We start from the raw sequence: 21,900 nt of genomic DNA, 5'->3' as shown, positions 1-21,900 counted from the left end.
TCAATTCTAGGATACAGACAATAAGAACATGGGCCTGGAGGCTGAAAAGCCTGGCTACGGATTCTGGCTCAACTTACTAGTTATGTGATCTTCAGCCAATTCCTTAACCTCACCATGCCTTGGCTTCTTCATCTGCTAAATGAGGATAATAACAGTATCTAATCATAGGGTTACAGGAATACACATGAGTACAGGATTGTATGAGTTAAAGTGAGTAAAGTACTTAGCATGGTTATCTCTCACATAGCAAATGTTCAAAAAACATTAGCCATTATCATTCATTTTACCTTGGATGGTATTAAGTGCTCCATTGCTTCTGGACACAACTCCTAAAGGATTTTGCCACAGTCTCTTAAACTGAAGACTTACCTTGGCACAAGCCAATTCCTTCATCATGAAGAGAGAATCATCAGCTCGTTCATCATCATCATCATCATAATTTGGGGAGGGAGCTCCCTCCGCTCCTTGCCTCAACAGGCTGCCACTTCCTCTAGGATCAAACGGATCCACCACAATGGGCTCAGTACCTTTAATTTCACATCGGCAGAAAGGACAGCCCTGGCCTTCTGATTCCTGCAAAGGAAACAGGAGACGGTAACAGACACATCTGAAAGGAATTAAAATATTAGTCCACTAAAAATACACTTCCCAGAAAAGGAAAAAAGAGATCAAGAGTTTAGAACCAACCCCACAAACCAGGCCATCCTTTTATCTGTATAGGATTTAAAATCCCCAGGTTCTTGTTTGTGACTACTTAGCTGAGAAAATGCATGGTTTGGATGCATACCTGCCAAGATGTTAGACAGGATGTGCACATGAGGTGTCCACAGGGCTCAATCTTCACATCTTTATCATTTTCAGCACATATTTTACACAGTTGGAATGTGGAGCCCATCTCACAGTATAATTCATATTGTTCCTTTGATTTAAAAAAATTGAGATTATTTAGCATATTGCAGATATTTGTTGAAATGAATGAATGACTGCAACCGTAAATGCTACAAACACACTGTTACTCTTAATACTAATTTTGCTTGTATAAAAGTATCACAACAGTGGTCACCTAGTCTTGGCTATATTTTAAGCTGCATGGTTTAAAAAGAAAACACACATATGTAAATTCACTAATCTAGTCAATGACTTAAAATTTAAGTGTTCCAATCACTTAATGAAATTCTACCATCAGTTCTATAAACTAATACACAAAAGCTTGGCTCTAGCAATATGGTTAACCCATAAAACGAAACTCACCTGGGTCACTTTGATGTGGTCTTGTGGAGTTGGTTCACATAAGCCTGTCAGGTCAGGATTCTGATTCCGTCCATCAGGAAACAAATAGCTGTAAAATGAATAACCACACAACATTGTAAATCAACTACGTTTCAATTTAAAAAAAAAAAAAAAGAGCAGCTAATCTTGGTGTTCTATTGAAGCCAATTTATCACTGCTTACTAAAAAAAGACAAATATTATCTAGGAATTCTCTCATTTCATTCTAAAAGGGCAACTTTGTATAACCTCAAAGATAAATGTTGCTAGTGCTTCAAAAAAAATTAATTAACTGGGAGTTCCCATCATGGTGCAATGGAAATGAATCCGACTAGTAACCAAGAGGTTTCGGGTTTGATCCCTGACCTGAGGTTGCGGGTTTGATCCCTGACCTCGCTCAGTGGGTTAAGGACCCAGTGTTGCCATGAGCTGTGGTGTAGGTTGCAGATGTGGCTCAGATCCAGTGTTGCTGTGGCTGTGGCATAGGCTGGCAGCTGTAGCTCTGATTAGATCCCCAGCCTGGGAACCTCCATATGCCACAGGTGCAGCCCTAAAAAGCAAAAATTAAATAACATAAGTCAGTTGCAAGAAGATATTCTCCAAACACTGATATTCTTTCTCTAGGGCACAGTGACACAGGCTGGGGCTGACCAACTTTTTTTGTAAAGGGCTAAATATCACATGTTTTCGGCTTTGCAAGCCACACAAGTCTGCATCACAAATTCTTCTTGGGTTGTTTTTTTTTAACAACACTTAAAAAGGAAGAACTATCTTAGGCACAGGATGTACCAAAAAAGCTAGTCTGTGGGCCATAGTCCACCAACCCTTATTTTAATCTATGGATGACCACAAAGTACAAATTGCTAATTTAAATAGCATTTGCTTTTAACCAAACACCTGAAATACCAATGTTTACAGATTTAACATTGAGAGACACCAATTTTTTAAAAAGTCATAAGAAGCAATTAAGCCACTGAGGTCAACTACCAGGAAGATTATAGCATCAGGTTGTTTTGACATGTGGGGAAGAACCCTTTTCAGCTCCAGTGTTAGATTATGATGCATAATGGAAAACAGATTTTCCTAATCACTTTAAAACACAAGCAGTTTTCTGATACCTGGTCAATTGTTAGTATTTTCAGTGCTTACCAAATGATAATCAATTTGAATTCCCAAAGAATAGCAATTCTGGAATGAGTAAGAACTTAGTCATAAATATTAGCACAGATGATTACAAAAGTCCAAAGCCTGAAGAAATGCCGCTGAACCAAAACAAAGTAGGGTGAGGGTAGATGAAGGCCACTGAACCTGCTGCTACAGGGAACATCTAATCACTCAAATGTTGGCTAGTGAAATAACTGGTAACATTTTCTGCTAACAACTTTTTTTTTTTTTTTTTTTTTTGCTTTTTAGGGCTGCACCAGTGGCAGTGTATGGAGCTTCCCAGGCTAGGGGTCCAAATGGAGCTGTAGCTGCCAGCCTACACCAGATCCACAGCAATGCCAGATCTGAGCCACTTCTTTGACCTACTCCACAGCTCACAGTAAAGCCAGATCCTCAACCCACTGGGCGAGGCCAGGGATCGAACCCACACCCTCATGGTTCCTAGTCAGATTAGCTTCCGCTGAGCCATTATGGGAACTCCTAACTAGCATGTTTTCAAATCTAACATAGAAAAAAGATACAAGTTATTTGTGGTAACAACCAAAGCAGTAGAGAAAAATAATTTCACTCAAGGAATCTCTTTTAAATAAAAACAAAATCCTATTGAACCTGAAAATCCAAACAATATGATTTGTTAATATACTTCCTGAACTGGAATAAGTTACCAATAACTTTATAAATTTTTTCAGCCCCTAAGTTCCCAGACTTTAGCAGATGATAAACAGTCGGTACTCACAAGCCTTCCCTGAAGCCATCAATCAGTGCTTGGAAGAGAGGTTTATTGTGAGGGATTGTCTGGAGAATGTTCCCATCAGCAGTGACATACCCGATGGCCCACTGACCCAGACGAGTACAGCTTAGCCGAAAAATGTAACTGAGAACAGAGAAAATCAAAATCTCAAATGCATATGCTCCCATTAGGGTGGAAGGCAAGACAGAGACAAAAATCAGAAGGACCATCAATAACAGATTCTTCAATGACTCCGGACCAAATGCAAAAGACACACAGGCCCAATTCTTAAGAGGTTTGAAAATGTCTATCAAATTATAGTATCTGAACAAGTCAATTCCTCTGATAAACAGACATCAATGCTACTGCAGAAACATGGCCACTAGGGAACAAATAAAAGATCGTGTTTCCTCTATTCCAGCAAAAGTCACAGGAGAATAAAATTCAGGTGAATAAACCTCTTTGCTTCATGGCACTGACCTGCCAGGTTTGTGAATGAATTTCTGGAGCCGAGCTTTCACCTCATCGTATGTCAGGAAAGCCATGTAACCAGGATGAGTTACAGCAAGACTATTCCAGTTTCTGAGCAAAGATGACCAGGGCTAAAGAAACAAGAGATCAGTCAGACCATTTGGCTCAAGACATACAACCAGCCTCAGAGCAATGAAAAACAAAAGGAAAAACAACCTCACTTCTCAATTATCAATTCTCCATTTATTATCACAAAAAGTTTAAATTATATTGTCATTTTAAGGAAAAGCAAACATGTTTGGGAAATAAGAACTCCAAAAAGCTAAGAAAATAACATGTTTATAAGGAGAAACTTAACTGCACAAAATGAAATTTAAGAAATTTAAAAGCAGCTCTAACCAACAGTTTGTTGAGGTTTAACAACAAACAAAATAGAGAAAAAGGGCAGGGCCTAGATGTGCAAGTAAGAAGTTCCAAATAAAGGTTTATGCAAGGTGGCATATTCACACATTATTTTTATTTTATTTTATTTTATTTTTGGCTGTACCCACGGCACATAAAAATTCCTGGGCCAAGGATCAAACCCACAATACAGCAGTGACCCACACCAGATCTTAATCTGCTGAGCCACCAGGGAACTTCACAAATGATTTTTAGAAAAAGAAAGAAATGAATTATTTGTGAAGCATCAATACATTTCAATATGAACAGTCAAGAATTTCAATACAATAGGAGAAAAAGTTGGAAACATACATAAAATATTCAATAACAGAACTGATTAAATACATTTTAGGATATTCTACAACCGTTAAAATGATGCAAAGAATATTTAATAACAAAGAAAGATTATAAATGTGAAGAGAAGAAAAACTTGTAGTTATTTTTCAAAAAATACATAGGTAGGGAGTTCCCATCATGGGTCAGTGGTTAACAAATCCAACTAGGAATCATGAGGTTGCAAGTTCAATCCCTGGCCTTGCTCAACGGGTTAAGAATCCAGCATTGACGTGAGCTGTGGTGTAGGTTGCAGACACGGCTCAGATCCCGTGTTGCTGTGGCTCTGGCGTAGGCTGGTGGCTAGAGCTCCGATTAGACCCCTAGCCTGGGAACCTCCATATACCGCGGGTGCAGCCCTAAAAAAGACCCCCCCCCCAAAAAATATATATATACATATATATATATATACACATATATATACATATATATATATATATACACACATATATATATGTGTAAAATATGGAATATAATGAAAAAGTATATATATGTGTGTATAACTGAGTCATTCTGCTATACAGCAGAAACTAATGCAACATTATAAATCAACTAAAATAAATAAAATACAGAATAATAATCATCTTTTTTTTGGCTCTAGCTTCTTGAATGAATAAAAATACTTCTATAATTGGCAAAATCCCAAATGTTATTCTTTTAAAATAACTTTAGAAAAGTAGCAATAACTAGTTTAGCCAACATTTTAGTATCCTACCTGAAAGAGCCGTGTAAAGATGTCAAATTCAAAAACAGAAATATAATCATTGCAGGTCAGATCAATAGTGGATTTCAAAGCCATGGCCTCCAGCCCAGAGCTGATGGGATGTACTTCATGAAGGGCCTGTCTGAAGCTCTTCCAAGGGACTATTGTCCTGGGATGCGGGTGGGGGTGGGAGAGACGGAACAGAGTAAGATAACAGATAATTCCAGGCATTGCTATATTCAAGGAAAAGACAGCCACATGTTAAGTTCTCTCTATCGATTTTAATTTTCTTAAAGAAGGTGAACTATATTTTGCATTGAGAACAGAAATGGAGTAAATGATATATTTCTTAACTTTCTGATGAATAAATTAATAATAAGGACATCTTTTTCCACTTTTTTTGGGCAGAATGCCACAAAATTAATTCCCTTTCTCATCTTTCTTCAGATATTTGTTCTGTTAGAGAAGCAAAGAGAGATGAGATTATCCTTTTTATATAAGAGATGTAACCTGTAGCCAGATCTTTACTAACTGTATGCTAGTGTTTAAAGTAATTTTTTTTTTTTTTTTTGGTTTTTTTAGAGCCACACCAGCGGCACATGGAGGTTCCCAGGCTAAGGGTTGAATCGGAGCTGTAGCTGCAGGCCTACACCACAGCCACAGCATCCCCAGATCCAAGCTGTGTCTGCAACCTACATCACAGCTCATGGCAATGCCAGATCCTTAACCCACTGAGCAAGGCCAGGGATTGAGCCTGCGTCCTCATGGATACTAGTGAGATTCATTTCCACTGAGCCACGAGAGAACTCCTAAACCAACTTTTTAAAAGCACACAAAACACCCTTTCTTTTGAGGAAGCCACACTATCAAGGACTAGACTGGAGGAAAATTGGCTTAAGTACAGGAAAAACAGAATTCTGATAGAAATGAAATTATTTAACATAAGAATGATTAAACCCCAGATATGGCTATCAAGAGGTATTGTGGGATTTCTACCTCTTGAGATCTTTTAAAAAAATAAAATCACATTGCCTTTGAAAAGTTTAGTTATTCACCAGCCTGAAAATGAGAGATCAAGTAGTATTTTGAACTCTTTTCTAATGTAGTTATTAAGTTAAAGGAACAAAGTTAAACTTATTCCATCCTCTTCAAGTAAGTTTTTTTATTTGTTTATTTCTGGCTACACCCATAACATGCAAAGTTCCTGGGCCAGGGATTGAACTTGTGCTGTAGCAGTGACCCAAGTCACTGCAGTGACAACACTAGAACCTTAACCCGCTGAGGCACCAAGGAACTCCAGTAAGTTTTTTAAAATCACTATTCTATAGGCAATGTTTAAAACACGATTTTAGGAGTTCCCGTCGTGGCGCAGTGGTTAACGAATCCGATTAGGAACCATGAGGTTGCGGGTTCGGTCCCTGCCCTTGCTCAGTGGGTTAACGATCTGGCGTTGCCGTGAGCTGTGGTGTAGGTTGCAGACGCGGCTCAGATCCTGCGTTGCTGTGGCTCTGGCGTAGGCCGGTGGCTACAGCTCCGATTCGACCCCTAGCCTGGGAACCTCCATATGCCGTGGAAGCGGCCCAAAGAAATAGCAAAAAGACCAAAAAAAAAAATAAATAAATAAATAAATAAAACACGATTTTAAAAATAAAGCCTTTAACAAATATCAAATCAATACATAGTATGCCTGAAACTAACTTAATTACATACATCAACTGTATTTCAACTAAAAAAAGAAAAAGAAAGCATTTAAAGAGAGACTTATATTAGGATCGGTATATTCAACTGAAAAATTTTATTGCTTTTTTACCTTTTCAGTACTTTGATCCAAAATTTCAGTACTTTGATCCAGGGGAATATTCAAGAACATTTATATTAATACTTAGAAACATAAACGTGACTCATAAATCTGTCCATATATAATTTAAAACTTCTGGGACTTCCTGTCATGGCTCAGCAGTAATGAAGCTGACTAGTATCCATGAGGACACGTGTTCCATCCCTGGCCTCATTCAATGGGTTAAGGATCCAGCGTTACCATGAACTGTGGTGTAGGCTGCAGACACAGCTTGGATCTGGCTTTGCTATGACTGTAAGTGCAGGCTGGCAGCTACAGCTCTGATTCAACCCCCAGCCTGGGAACTTTCATATGCCACAGGTGCAGCCCTAAAAACATTTTAAAAAAAAGAAAATTAAAGTTTCTGAATATCAAAAGGACAACAAAGTAGAAAGACAAGCCAGAGACTAGGAGAAGATACTTGTAATGTAACTAACAAAAAATTAATATCTTACAATAGGAAAAAGACATCTCAATAGGAAAACAGGCAACAGGAATAAGAACAGGCATGTCAGAATAAGAATCTTGATTGGGGAGTTCCCATCGTGGAGCAGTGGTTAACGAATCCGACTAGGAACGATGAGGTTGCAGGTTCGATCCCTGACCTCGCTCAGTGAGTTAAGGATCTGGCATTGCCATGAACTGTGGTGTGGGTCGCAGACTCGGTTCAGATCCCAAGTTGCCGTGGCTCTGGCATAGGCCAGTGGCTACAGCTCCAATTAGACCCTAGCCTGGGAACCTCCATATGCCGAGGGAAGCGGCCCTAGAAAAGGCATAAAAAGGCAAAAAAAAAAAAAAAAAAAAAAGAAAATCTAAGACCCAGTTCTGACCAAGCCACCCCCTGCCTAAAATGGGTTACAAGCCAGACTCCCTAGGCCCACCATGCTAAGCACCCCTCCTTTCTGGAATCCTTACCTAACCCCCAAGTTCTCCTTGTTAAAAATCTTTTTCAGGGAGTTCCCGTCGTGGCGCAGTGGTTAACGAATCCGACTAGGAACCATGAGGTTGTGGGTTCGGTCCCTGCCCCTGCTCAGTGGGTTAAGGTTCCGGCGTTGCCGTGAGCTGTAGTGTAGGTCACAGACGTGGCTCAGATCCTGCTTTGCTGTGGCTGTGACGCAGGCCGGCAGCTATAGCTCCAATTAGACCCCTAGCCTGGGAACCTCCATGTGCCGTGGGTGTGGCCCTCAAAAGACAAAAAAACAAACAAACAAAAACTAACCAAAAGCCCAAAACACAAGCTTCAGTTCTTCACAGTTCAAATTTATTATTTTGAGACTTACTTTTCCCCAAAAGCTTTCCTCCAAAACTCTGCAGCGTCTGCTTTAGTAATCCGAAATGTGTCTCCTTGAAAGAGTCCACTTGGAAAGATTCCTTTCAGTTCTGCCAGCATGTGGCTGAAGATTAGGGACAGTTTGGTTAGGTTTCGCCTACAAATGATCAGAAGTGCAATGATTAAATGAACACATAAAATTATTTTTATTTTAAATGTGCTGAATTCACTATACCAGGTGCATAATTATAATAGAAAAAAAGACTGTTATATTCATTAGGTCCACTCCTTTCCCTCCATTCAAATAAACATTATATGGCAAATAAGGAAAATACTTTAATAGTAATCTATTTAAAGATTTTAATCTTAAATTAATCAGACTTAATAACTCAGCATAAACATGAACAAATTTACTTTGGCCACGCCCACAGCATGCAGTTCATGGGTCAGGGACCAATCCACGCCACAGCAGTGACAATACCAGATCCTTAACTTGCTGAGCCAAGAAGGAACTCCCAAACTTACTTTTTGGGGATGACGGTATAAGAACTCAACAAATAAGTGTAAGAACTTGTACAGTGCTATTACCATTCACTCACAGAAGAAAGATTAGAAAAGCAAACTGTAGTATTTCCTGCATTGCATAAACTAATCTGGATTTTTAAATTATCATAGAACTCATCCAAATTAAAAATAAAATCCCCCATAAAAGGGACTATTTAAATATCCAGGTCTGGAGTTCCCCATCCTGGTACAGCATAAACGAAACCAACTAGGAACCATGAAGTTTTGGGTTCCATCCCTGGCCTCCCTCAGTGGGTTAAGGATCCAGCGTTGCCGTCAGCTGTGGTGTAGGTTGCAGATGCAGCTCTGATGTGGCTGTGGCTGTGGCTGTGGCATAGGCCGGCAGCTGTAGCTCTGACTGGACCCCTAGCCTGGGAATCTCTATATGCTGTGGCTGCGGCCTTGAAAAACAAACAAACAAATAAATAAATAAATAAATATCCAGATCTAACAAATATTTTCAGTAAATCAGACCTTAAAGAGAGAGGTTTTCTTTAAGAAACTTAAAACAACTTATCTTCCTTTACCAAAAATAAAAGGCTAACATCCAAACCATGTTAAAAATTTCTACCTAAGTGCATATGCTACTACGTTTTAAAAAATAACTTTATTCTAGTAAGTTCTATTTAATGGATGTGATTAAGTTCCAATTTAATACATAAGATGATGTGTCTTCTTTTAGGTATGCACTTTAATCAGATTATCTTTGTTGTCTTTAATAGTGCTCTCACATAAAACAAGATACAGATATTTTAGACATATACTAAACCAGCTACTGCTATACCTGTTTATTCTTCTTTGTCTCAGTAATTTCTATTTATGTATTCAAAGTCAATTCTTGTCATAAAAGTGAACTATAAAATTTTAAGTACAATTCATGATCAATTTTATTGCCTACAAATTCTCTTTAATACAGATAGTTTTTTTTGGTTTTTAAACGCTATACTGGAAGGTCGCCACTAGTCCCAACTTTGTCTTTTTTTTTTTCTTTGCTATTTCTTCGGCCGCTCCCACGGCACATGGAGGTTCCCAGGCTAGGGGTCCAATTGGAGCTGTAGCCACCGGCCTATGCCAGAGCCACAGCAACGCGGGATCCGAGCCACGTCTGCAACCTACACCACAGCTCACGGCAACGCCAGATCGTTAACCCACTGAGAAAGCGCAGGGACGGAACCCGCAACCTCATGGCTCCTAGTCGGATTCGTTAACCACTGCGCCACGACGGGAACTCCTGCTGAAATCTTTCTAATCAGCTTTCAACAGATCAGCTTTAGCTTTTTTATTATTTATTTATTTATTTATTTGTCTTTTTAGGGCCGCACCAGCAGCACATGGGGTTCCCAGGCTAGGGGATGAATAGGAGCTATAGCTGCTGGCCTACACCACAGCCACAGCAATGTGGGATCCGAGCTGCGTCTGCGACCTACACCACAGCTCACGGCAAATGCCGGCTCCTTAACCCACTGAGTGAGGCCAGGGATTGAACCTGGGTCCTCATGGATGCTAGTCATATTCATTTCCGCTGAGCCACGACAGGAACTCTGGGTTTAGCTTTTTGGTGTTTGCCTCCTTGCACTCGTATCAAGTTATTCTTTTCTGGTTTCCTATTTGTTTTCTGAAAGCACCTACAAATGTGACAAAATTGATATACTTTGAAGACAGTCTAAAATAATTTATATGTTAAATAGCTTAAGCATAAGATAGAAAAATACAAGCACTTATCCAATCCCTAAGCTCCATGAACTGTTTTCCTCCTTGCACTCTGAGATCCTTCAATTATAGCTGGTTAGGACTTTTATTATTCTACCAAAGAGGAAACAAAAATAGAAACCATTAAGGAGTTTCCACCATGGCTCAGCAGAAATGAACCAGACTAGGATCCATGAGGGTGAGGGTTCAATCCCTGGCCTTGGTCAGTGGGTTAAGCACCCGGTATTGCTGTGAGTTGTGGCATAGGTAGTAGATGCAGCTTGGATCCCGTGTTGCTGTGGCTGTGGCGAAGACCACAGCTGCAGATCCAATTCGATCTCTAGCATGGAAACTTCCATATGCCTCAGGTACAGCCCTAAAAAAAGGGGGAAAAAAAAAACGAATAAAAAGAATATATCACAGATAATATGATAGGAAACCTGCAAAGCACAAATTAGTCCCAATAACTTTATTTTCAGGTCTTCAGTAGGACACCAGACTGCACAGTGGACTAAAACTAAATATTTATATAACACTTTGTCATATGTTAATCCCTGAAGATAGTCAGGACAAAGTCCATGACTCCCTTAAGATATGCTGAATTGTTGAGAACTTACTATGTGTAAAGAACTATGCTGAACAATACAGCAGAATAAAGAATATGACAGAAAAAATATCCCAATATTACAGCAGAGTTCTTTCTGGAAGAAACAGGTTTGAGTCTTCTTCCTTGGTTTTTCCAATGTCACTCTCTCTTGGTTTCCTACTTGCTTTTGTTCTTCCTATGGCTTTTCTTTCTGTTCTCTTAATATAGCTATTTCCCAAGAATTTGCCCTCCACAATTTTCCTTTCTTTTTTCCATGTATTCTCTTGACTCTTCCTTTGCAATCCCAAGCCTTCAAAAACTACCTTGCAGGGTTCCTGTCATGGCTCAGTGGTTAACAAACCAGACTAGGAACCATGAGGTTGTGGGTTCGATCCCTGGCTTGCTTAGTGGGTTAAGGACCCAGCGTTGCCATCAGCTGTAGTGTAGGTCGCAGACGTGGCTCAGATCTGGTGTTGCTGTGGCTGTGGCGTGGGCAAGGGGCTACAGCTCTGATTCAACCCCTAGCCTGGGAACCTCCATATGCTGTGGGTATGGCCCTAAAAAGACAAAAACAAAAACTACTTTGCAAACGATTCCCAAATCTTAGACCTTGGTAGCTTTCCAGCTGCCTACTACATTTCTCCACTCAAATGCTAGCACCTCAAAGCAGTATGTTCAAAATGAAACTAACCTTCCTTCTCAAATCTGCTCTTTCGTCACGTTCTCTATTTTCTCTTCAGTGACAATACCATCATATTTCCCACAAGGCCAAAACCTTCAAGTCAGTCATCTTAGCGTCTTCCATTTTCTTTATTCTCCATATTTAACTTATCAATTTGCTGACCACATATTGTCACTCTTACCTTTGCATTTATATTATTACTCTAATATACAGTCCTTGCTACCTGTACCTACCTCCTCCATAATTCAAACTTCAGGCTTCAGCTTATTCCTACGTATGTTCAATCACACCGCATATAACTGCCTTTTAAAGAGAGAGAAAAAAGGAGTACCCTGGTGGCACAGTGGGTTAAGGATCTGGCATTGTCACTGCTGTGACATAGGTTCAATCCCTGGCCCAGGAAATTCTGCATGGTGCAGGTGCAGTCAGAGAAAAAAAGGGGGGGAGTACAATTTCTATAATACCAATAAACAAAAATCCAAACTTAGCTTCAATTTTTAGACTTTCCACTAACCTGGATCTAACCTACCTTTATGACTAATTTCTTAGTTCTTCACTACTATAGTCTACTCAAACTGAGTATTTCATTTTTTCTTTTTTTTTTCTTTTTACAGCACACCTGCAAGATATGGAAGTTCCCAAGCTAGGGGTCTAATCGGAGCTGCAGCTGGGGCCTACGCCACAGCCAGGGCAATACCGGATTCAAGCCTCATCTGTAAACTATGCTGCAGCTTGCAGCAATGCCAGATCCTTAACCCACTGAGGAAGGCCAGGGATCAAACCTGCACCCTCACAGAGACAACGTCAGGTCCCTAACCCGCTGAGTCATAACAGGAACTCCAACTTCACTTTTTCTTAAACATACTATCCTTATTCACTTCCCCACCTCTAAGTAACTGCTTATTTGTTCCTTAGTTTGGAAAAGATCTAGCTTAAATGTCATTTCCTAAGAAGTCAGCTAGAAGTAATATACCTTTCAAATACCCCCAATATTTTCATTGCAGTTTTCTTATGTCAACTGACTCTATCTTGTACTATAGTTATTTGTATACATGAGGGCTGAGTCTATTTATAGTGTGCATTTATATCCCTTTGGGCATCGGGCATACTTTCTAACCTTTATTATACCTTCAGAAGACGTCTGAGTGCCTACTATGTACTAGGTACTAGGAATGTACACAACAGTGATCTAAACAGATTTCCTGGTTTTACAGCATTTTCGTTCCCATGGCAGAGTATCAGGTAGTAGGAGAAAAACACTTTGAAGAAAAACAAAACAGGGTATGAGGGCATGAGAAGGGAGGCATGTAAGGTTGCCATTTTAAAGAGGGTGGTCGTGGGAACCTCTCTGAATGTTCATTTTTAAGCCAATTCTGAAGTGAAGGCAGGAAGTGAGTCTCTGGATGACTGGACCATATCGACATCTTTTAATTTTCCACTGAAAATCTACTACTAGGTATCCAGCACTATGCTGGATCAGATTAAATATACATACCAAACAATAATGGACAAAAAGCTTTTTTAATTTGTGAAGTAAGCCACAAAAAGAGGAAAATTATTGACCACAAGGATGTAATGGCATCAAGTGCCTAAGAGGAGTTCGAAGTGCTGACTGAAATAGTTGCTGAAAATCAATTTAAGACACTTTCCTACTCAAGGATGTATCTTCCAAAAAGCCAGCTTATATTTCTTAAAACCACCAGAGACGTGCACTGCAAGCATCACACTTCTTAAAAGGAAAAAAAGAAAAAAAATCTATAAAAGCCCATGGGTCAGAGCATTTTGTAATTGGTCTGATTGAAATTCTGTGCAACAACATTTTAAGGCCTTGGGCTTATGGTTCAGTGTCTACAGCATACAGGGAAGAATTTAATCAGCAAATTCTGTCTAAACATGTAAATTTAGAATAATGAGGCATGATGAATATTTGGGCTAATTACAAGGTAAACAATACTTTTCAAAATTCTGTCTGTGGTTCCTTCGAGTCACACAATCTGTTCTAACATTTCTGCAAAGATCCACAAAGGAACACAACCATTCAATTTTTTGTAAAGCCCTGAAGATAAAACTTTTCTTTAACTCTGAGTAGTAACAAGCAGTACAAGTTTTTCTTTAACTCAGTATTTGAAGAGGCCATTTTTACTACCCTTACATCTAAGTAGCTGCAAATTCTACTCTAGAGCTTCCACCTTTCTCTTCTCTTGTCCTTTCACAACTTCAAATGCTGATACAGTGTGTGGTGTTAATTTTTAAAAAGGGCCAAGACTGGTGGTGTGAGTTCTTTTCCCCCACCTCAGGTCCTACTCTAAAAGCCATGTACCTCTGTACCTTAGGCCTAAAGTAATGGTATAATTTCAACTAATAAGGGACTAAGATTTATGTCACCAATGCACAGGTATATTAAAAATTAAAATGAGCAATTACAGCTCCTGATTTAGCTTCTAATGTAGAAAAATATAATATACGACCTGCTGGGATCCACAGTCACCATTTCTGCAGTTCAAACAAGACAGCGTTGGAAAGTAGCCTTTATACAAATGTGAGATAAAACAGAAAATTCCTCAAATGATGCAGACCAGTGCATTTTCACTACACAAAATACTGAAAAACAAGCTGTCTTATAATTCTTGGCCAGAAAATACTTTGCAGAAAAAGAGTAAATGGGAAAAAGGAGTTCCTGTCGTAGCTCAGGGGAAACAAATCTGACTAGTATCCATGAAGACAAAGGTTCGATCCCTGGCCTCAATCAGTGGGTTAAGGGTCCGGTGCTGCTGTGAGCTGTGCTGTAGCTCGAAGATGTGGCTTGGCTCCTGAGTTGCTGTGGCAGTGGTGTAGGCAGGCAGCTGCAGCTCGGATTCAACCCCAAGTCTAAGAACCTCCATATGCCATGGGTGCAGCTCTAAAAAGACCAAAAAAAAAAGTAAATGGGAAAAAGAACATAATGTGGGGAGATACACTTATAATATTTAACAGATGTACAGACAGTAGTACCACTCTTTTTTTTTTTTTTTTTTTTTGTCTTTTTGTTGTTGTTGTTGCTATTTCTTGGGCCGCTCCCACGGCATATGGAGGTTCCCAGGCTAGGGGTTGAATCGGAGCTGTAGCCACCGGCCTACACCAGAGCCACAGCAACGTGGGATCCGAGCCGCGTCTGCGACCTACACCACAACTCACGGCAACGCCGGATCGTTAACCCACTGAGCAGGGACCGAACCCGCAACCTCATGGTTCCTAGTCGGATTCGTTAACCACTGCGCCACGATGGGAACTCCAGTAGTACCACTCTTTTTCGTTTTATTGAGAATGCTTTATCCCATACAATAAAATCCCAGCACAAAAACAGTTTTAAGAAAAAGATGTTGAGAAATAATTTTTTTTTTTTTTTGTCTTTTTGTCTTTTTTAGGTCCACACCCACAGCATATGGAGGTTCCCGGGCTAGGCGTCTAATTGGAGCTATAGATGCCAGCCTACACCACATCAACAGCAACACCAAGATCCAAGCCCTGTCTATGACCTACACCACAGCAACACCAGATCCTTAACCCACTGAGCAAGGCCAGGGATTGAACCCGCAACCTCTTAGTTCCTAGTTGGATTCATTTCCACTGCACCACAACAAGAACTACAAGAAATAGATATTAAGAGATTGAGATCATCTAGAAAAAATATTTAATGGTAACTTATATAACAATTAGTCCAATGTATTTGTAAAGCTATTCTCACTTAGAGTTACTTTTTTTTTTTTTTTTGGTCTTTTTGCCTTTTCTAGGGCCGCTCCCAAGGCATATGGAGGTTCCCAGGTTAGGGATCTAATTGTAGCTGTAGCTGCCGACCTACGCCAGAGCCACAGCAACTCGGGATCTGAGCCAAGTCTGCAACCTACACCATAGCTCACGGCAACACCGGATCCTTAACCCACTGAGCAAGGCCAGGGATCGTACCCGCAACCTCATGGTTCTTAGTCGGATTCGTTAACCACTGAGCCACAACGGGAACTCCAGTTACTTTTTTTTTTTTTTTTTGAAACCTCATTTTGATAGAGACAAATTCTAAAATTGACAAGTATTATTTATTCTTTCTACAAAGTACCTGAAAATATATATATGATAATAGTCAAGATGACTAAAAATCTAAAATGTATTTCCTGTAATTCCGCTTCAGCTCAGCAGGTTAAGAACTAGATTAGTATCCATAAGGATGTGGATTTGATCCCTGGCCTTGCTCAGTGGGTTTAGGATACAGCGTTGCCACAAGCCGTGGCACAGATTGTAGATGTGGCTCGTATCCATGCTACTGTGGCTGTGTGCAGGCTGGCAGCTGCAGCTCTGATTGGACCTGGGAATTTCCATATGCTGCAGGTGCTGCCCTAAAAAGCAAAAAAATAAAAAACAAAAAATTCCTGATCTCCCATTAATTTACTATGTCCTGTGACAGTTACTTAACCTGCTCCAGTGACCTGATGTAATATAAGGGAAGCTGGAACTCAATTCCTTTTTTCATGCCTATTGTGCCAGGGGTCAAACCTGCACCACAGCAGCAACCCGAGCCACTGCAGCGACAACACCAAATACTTAGCCCACTGTGGCTGCCACAAGGGAACTCCCTGGAACCAATTACTCTTATTAAAGATATCTTTTCCATTTATGAAAGTGTATAGGGAGTTCCCCAACACAGCAAAGTACGTTAAAGGATCCATTGTTGTCGCAGCTAAAGCATAGGTGAGAGCTCAGCTACAGTTTGGATTTACTCCCTGGCCTGGGAACTACATCCTACAGGTGAAACCATAAAATTTTTTTTGTCTCTCTCTCTTTTTTTTTTAAGGGCTGTACCTGCAGCATATGGAGATTCCCACGCTAGGGTCAAATCAGAGCTATAGCCCCTGGCCCACACCACAGCCACAGCACCAGATCCAAGCCACCTCTGTGACCTATACCATAGCTCACAGCAACACCAGATCCTTAACCCACTGAGCGAGGCCAGAGATCGAACCTGCATCCTCATGGATACTAGTCAGATTTGTTTCCACTGAACCATGATGGGAACGCCATAAAAAAATTTTTTAAGTATAAATTTATGCCACTGATTTGAAACTAGAAAACATTAACTTCAGTTTAATTTCAAAATCCAATTAAAGAAGAGAGACATGAGAGAAGGAAAGCTAGTGCTAGAAATTATGTCAAGAGGACTAGAAATTATGTCAAGAAATAATAATTTTTAAATGTACATTTTATTGGAGTTCCCATTGTGGCTCAGCAGAAACAAATCCAACTAGGAACCAGGAAGTTGTGGGTTTGATCCCTGGCCTTGCTCAGAGGGTCAAGGATCCAGCGTTGCTGTGAGCTGTGGTGTAGGTTACAGACGTGGCTTGGATCTGGCATTGTGGTGGCTGTGGTGTAAGCTGGCAACTATAGCTTTGATTAGACCCCTAGCCTGGGAACATCCATGTGCTGCAGGTGCAGCCCTAAAAAGCAAAAAAAAAAAAGCACATTTTATTTCTGCCTGAAAAGAATTTAAATAACTTATGTCTTATGGAACTTACATGAGTGGTTAACTGTATGAACCATATATGGAAATAAACACTAAAATATTATTATTTACTCTAACACCAAGGATATGCTAAATCCAAGAATGTGTAGTGAATTATTTCACTCAAAGAATTTTATAATCTATTTAGAAATAACATGGAAACATCAAAAAATCATCTCAGCTATATGAAAACACTGTCATGTTGAAAATAGTTCAAAGACTCAGAAGATTCTTTGATTTTTAAAATGGGAAGAAAGTGGAACTTTCCTTTTGAAAACAATAATTTAGTTGACTATAGATCTAGATGATCAGGATAAATTAAAATTCTGTAAATTTCTTTCGATTTTTCTCTACCACTGAAAATTTTAATATTAAAATATTGGGGGAAACCCCAAAAATCTATTTTAAGAATATGTGTGGACCTAAAATGATCCTGTACTTCCCAGTAGGTAAATTTCAAAATGATTAACACTTTTATTACAATGACTGACAAACAAGCTGCACAACATTATATAATACCATTTTGGAACTATAAAATATTTCCCAAATGAGGTAACTGTATAATCCACTCTTTGCCATTCAGCCATGGTGTGGGCTGTAAAACCCATATAGATAATGATAAATAATTACACTGCTCAATGGTGAGGTGATCAGTGATTTTAAGTAAACCACTTTTTTTTTTTTTTTTGCCCACATTCACGGCATATGGAAGTTTCCAGGCCAGGGATCAAATCCAAGCTGCAGCTGTGACCCATGCCATAGCAGTAGCAACTCAGGACCCTTAACCCACTGCACTGGGCTGGGGATCAAACACATGCCTCTGGACTGACCTGAGCCACTACAGCTGGATCCTTAACCTGCTGTGCCACAGAGGGAACTCAAGTATTTCATTTACTGGTACCATTTCAGTGATAACGCTGCTGCTTTTTCTATTTGTTAAACGCCAAAACCTTACATGCAAACGCTAGTGTCATCCAAAGAATGCTGAATGAGAACATACTGAGATGACATTTCTAACTCAATAGCAGGGTCCTCTGCACACAGTAACCAGCTTTAAAAATAGATACAACGGAACTTCTTTCAACAAAGCTGCACAGGAAGTCAATGAAGTACTGTCTAACTATCATCTGCTTAAATTGCTTAAAAAAAAAAAGTAGGACAAAGCAAAAACTATCACCTATTAAAAAAATTCTAAGCCAATATATCTAAAAATATCAACTTTTTTTCTTACTGAACACATATTATGTTTGATACCATACTAATGGTCCTGCTTCTGAGACTCCTAAGTAACATAACTGATCACATTATCATTCAGAGCATTCTGAGCTGTTTCAAAGAGTTTTAAAGCTGAAGAAACATTAATTCAACAGGTAAAAGGAAAGTCAGCAGCCCATATGACAATCTTCAACACCCCTCTCATACTTCTACTAAATTAACCTTAAAACACAGACTCGGAGTTCCCTTCGTGGCTCAGTGGTTAACAAACCCAAGTAGGAACCATGAGGATTTGGGTTCGATCCCTGGCCTTGCTTGGGGGGTTAAGGATATGGCGTTGCCATGAGCTGTGGTGTAAGCCACAGATGTGGCTCAGATCCCACTTTATGATGGCTGTTTGACCCCTAGCCTGGGAACTTCCACATGCCGTGGGTGTGGCCCTAAAATGAAACAAACAAACAAAAAACCACATACTCAATCTCTTCAACCCCCCTACACAAAAATCTTCAAGACTTCCCAATAACCACCAAAAATTTCAACCTGCTCAGCTTTTAAGTCAAAGCACTCACAATATGGTCTCCATTAACCTTTATAAACATATACTACTCGATATATCCCTAAACCTTCTATATTTTCCAGGCCTTAGGCCTTCAGCGATGGTGAAGGTGTTGTATCAATAATAAATGTCTCTCTCCTCTGTTTTTTTCTTTCTTTCTTTTTAAATAATGATTTTTATTTTTTCCATTATAACTGGTTTACAGTGTTCTGTCAATTTTCTACTGTACAGCAAGGTGACCCAGTCACACTTTTTTCTTTTTTTGGTGGCACAGAAGTTCCTGGGCCAGGGGTCAAACCCTTGCCACAGTTGTAACTAGAGCCACAGCAGTGACAAAGCTGGATCCTTAACCCCTCTGAACCATGAGGGAACTCCTCTGACAGTTAATATTAAGAGCTTACTATGTATCAGATATTTTGTTAAACTACATGTATACTGCATTTAAATATCGAATAACCTGCCCAAAGTCACAGAGTTAATAAGTGGCAGAGCAGGTCTATCTGATTCAAGAGCCCAGGCTTGATGGCAGATACATATTTCCTTTCCAATAATTATGGTTACTTAATTATTGTCCACTTAAAATTCATTGTAAATTCTATTTTCTTGATGTGTAAGCTGGGGGTAGAAAGAGGTACTCCCAGTCTTCATTTTAATGTCCGTCTACTCTCAAACTCAGACACCCTTCACCCACCCCTGTACGCCCCACAGCATCTTGTTCATCACATTCTGCTTTGTATCAGGTATCTTATTCCCCAACTGGATGACAACTCTTTAAGGGCACAGTGTCTTATACACTTTGTCCCCTGCAGTAATGAGCACACTGCCTGGCACTTAACAGGCATTCAATAAATTTACAGAACTGAATTTTAAAATATTACTTTTCATTTTATTTTTTTATTTTTTGGCCACCCCTGCAGCATTTGGAGTTCAGATCTGAGCCACAGTTGTGACCCACACCACAATGCCACATCCTTTAACCCCCTGTGTTGGGCCAGGGATCAAACCTGCATCCTGGCACTGCAGTGACACTGCTGATCCCCACTGCACCATGGCAAGAACTCCAAAATATTGCTTTTTTAAAATGACTTTTTATTTCAGAATTTTAGATGTACGAAAAATTTGCAAAGATGATACACAAAGTATTTCCATATACCCCTCATGCAGCTCCTGTTTCCTTTAATATTACCACCTTACATTACTGTGGTACATGTGCCAAAACTAAGAAACCAACATCCGTACAATGCTGTAAACCAAACCCTAGACTTTATTCAGATTTCACTAGTTGCTTTTTTTTTCCCATTATCTATTCCCGGACCCAATCTAGGATACTAAATTATGTTTGTCATATCTCTTTACTCTCTGTTGGTCTGTAATAGTTCTTGTTTTCCTGACCTTAATAGTTTCAAGAAGTACTACTTAGATGTATATTGTAGAACATGTCTCAATTTGAGTTTAGTTATTATTTTTCGCATGCTTTGACTGGGGTCAAATAATACCACAGAACTGCCTTTCTCATCACATCATATTGAGGGACACATGACATCACTCTTTTGATGTTAACCTTGACCACTGGGGTTAAAGCAGTTAAGTGTTTGCTTCTCCACTATATAGTTACTACTGGAAAAAAATTTTTCACAGATAAATTCCTTCTCTCCTAACTCATGTAAAACAGATCACTTATACTTGAGTATTTTAAAATGATTAATGTGGAGATCCTGTCATGGCTCAGTGGTTAGCGAATCCAACTAGGAACCATGAGGTTGCGGGTTCGATCCCTGCCTTTGCTCAGGGGGTTAAGGATCTGGTGTTGCCGTGAGCTGTGGTGCAGCTGCAGATGCAGCTCGGATCCTGCCTTGCTGTGGCTGTGGCGTAGGCCAGTGGCTACAGCTCTGATTCGACCCCTAGCCTGGGAACCTCTATGTGCTGCAGGAGCGGCCCTAGAAAAGGCAAAAAGACAAAAAAATAAATAAAATAAAATGATTAATGTGACAGTCTCACTTAAGCACACACTACATAAATATATTTATTTATAAGTTAATACATCTTCGGTCTTTGATGTGGTTGGAAAAGAAAAAACAGCTTCAAAATTATTGTAAACATGTAGCAAATGTTCACTAGAGCTACATTAAGTTATGGTACTATCATCATTTCTTGAGAGTTCAAGAATATAACCATACTTCTCTGTATTTCAAAACAGTCTTTGACTTTACTCAACCCAAGTTCCAAAAGACAGCTATGTAAGTTATATACCCTGGAGCATTTGCCTGCCGCTAAAAGCATATTAACCCTGAGAACTGATTACTACTTCTCTATGCCAGTTCCTTAAAGAATACAGATATATCAGTAACATAATGCAGAAGTCTCCAAAACTTCTCATATTTTGCCCTCAACAAATGACAAAAGCTACCAAGTATCTTTCAGAAGTTTCACCCTGTGAACTTGAAAAATAAATTTTAAAATATATAAATAGACAGATAAAATAAATTATAGAGGGCAAGAATCAGTTCTAATAGAACCTAATCAAATATGGAGAAAGTCTAATTAGCATTCATTAGTTAACTCCTTAGTTATGACATATCAGACATCCATTTCTATTTAAATATATGGTTTTTCTTTTTTTTTTCTTTTTTGTCTTTTTGCCATTTCTTGGGCCGCTCCCAAGGCATATGGGACGTTCCCAGGCTAGGGGTCTAATCGGAGCTGTAGCCACCGGCCTACGCCAGAGCCACAGCAACGCAGGATCCGAGCCACGTCTGTGACCTACACCACAGCTCACAGCAACACTGGATCCTTAACCCCCTGAGCAAGGGCAGGGATCGAACCCGCAACCTCATGGTTCCTAGTCGGATTCGTTAACCACTTCG

At 39.6% G+C, this 21,900-nt stretch overlaps 1 protein-coding gene across 3 annotated transcripts in view; it reads right to left on the bottom strand.

Annotated features, from left to right (window-relative positions):
• CBL (Cbl proto-oncogene) overlaps positions 1-21,900 on the bottom strand; it is a 95,919-nt gene that overhangs the window by 32,611 nt on the left and 41,408 nt on the right. For all 3 annotated transcript variants that reach the window (XM_003129932.4, XM_021062968.1, XM_021062969.1), the window contains 7 exons: positions 8,228-8,374; positions 5,123-5,279; positions 3,643-3,764; positions 3,169-3,306; positions 1,252-1,339; positions 788-919; positions 370-573 (listed from right to left, as the gene is read on the bottom strand). In XM_003129932.4, the coding sequence (XP_003129980.1) occupies positions 370-573; positions 788-919; positions 1,252-1,339; positions 3,169-3,306; positions 3,643-3,764; positions 5,123-5,279; positions 8,228-8,374 (988 nt within the window). The remainder of the gene's footprint in view (positions 1-369; positions 574-787; positions 920-1,251; positions 1,340-3,168; positions 3,307-3,642; positions 3,765-5,122; positions 5,280-8,227; positions 8,375-21,900) is intronic.

Source organism: Sus scrofa, chromosome 9, assembly GCF_000003025.6.
Source record: "Sus scrofa isolate TJ Tabasco breed Duroc chromosome 9, Sscrofa11.1, whole genome shotgun sequence".
Taxonomy (NCBI): Eukaryota; Metazoa; Chordata; class Mammalia; order Artiodactyla; family Suidae; genus Sus; species Sus scrofa.
Note: the sequence above shows the minus strand (reverse complement) of the source record. Positions and strands in the feature narration are given on the sequence as shown.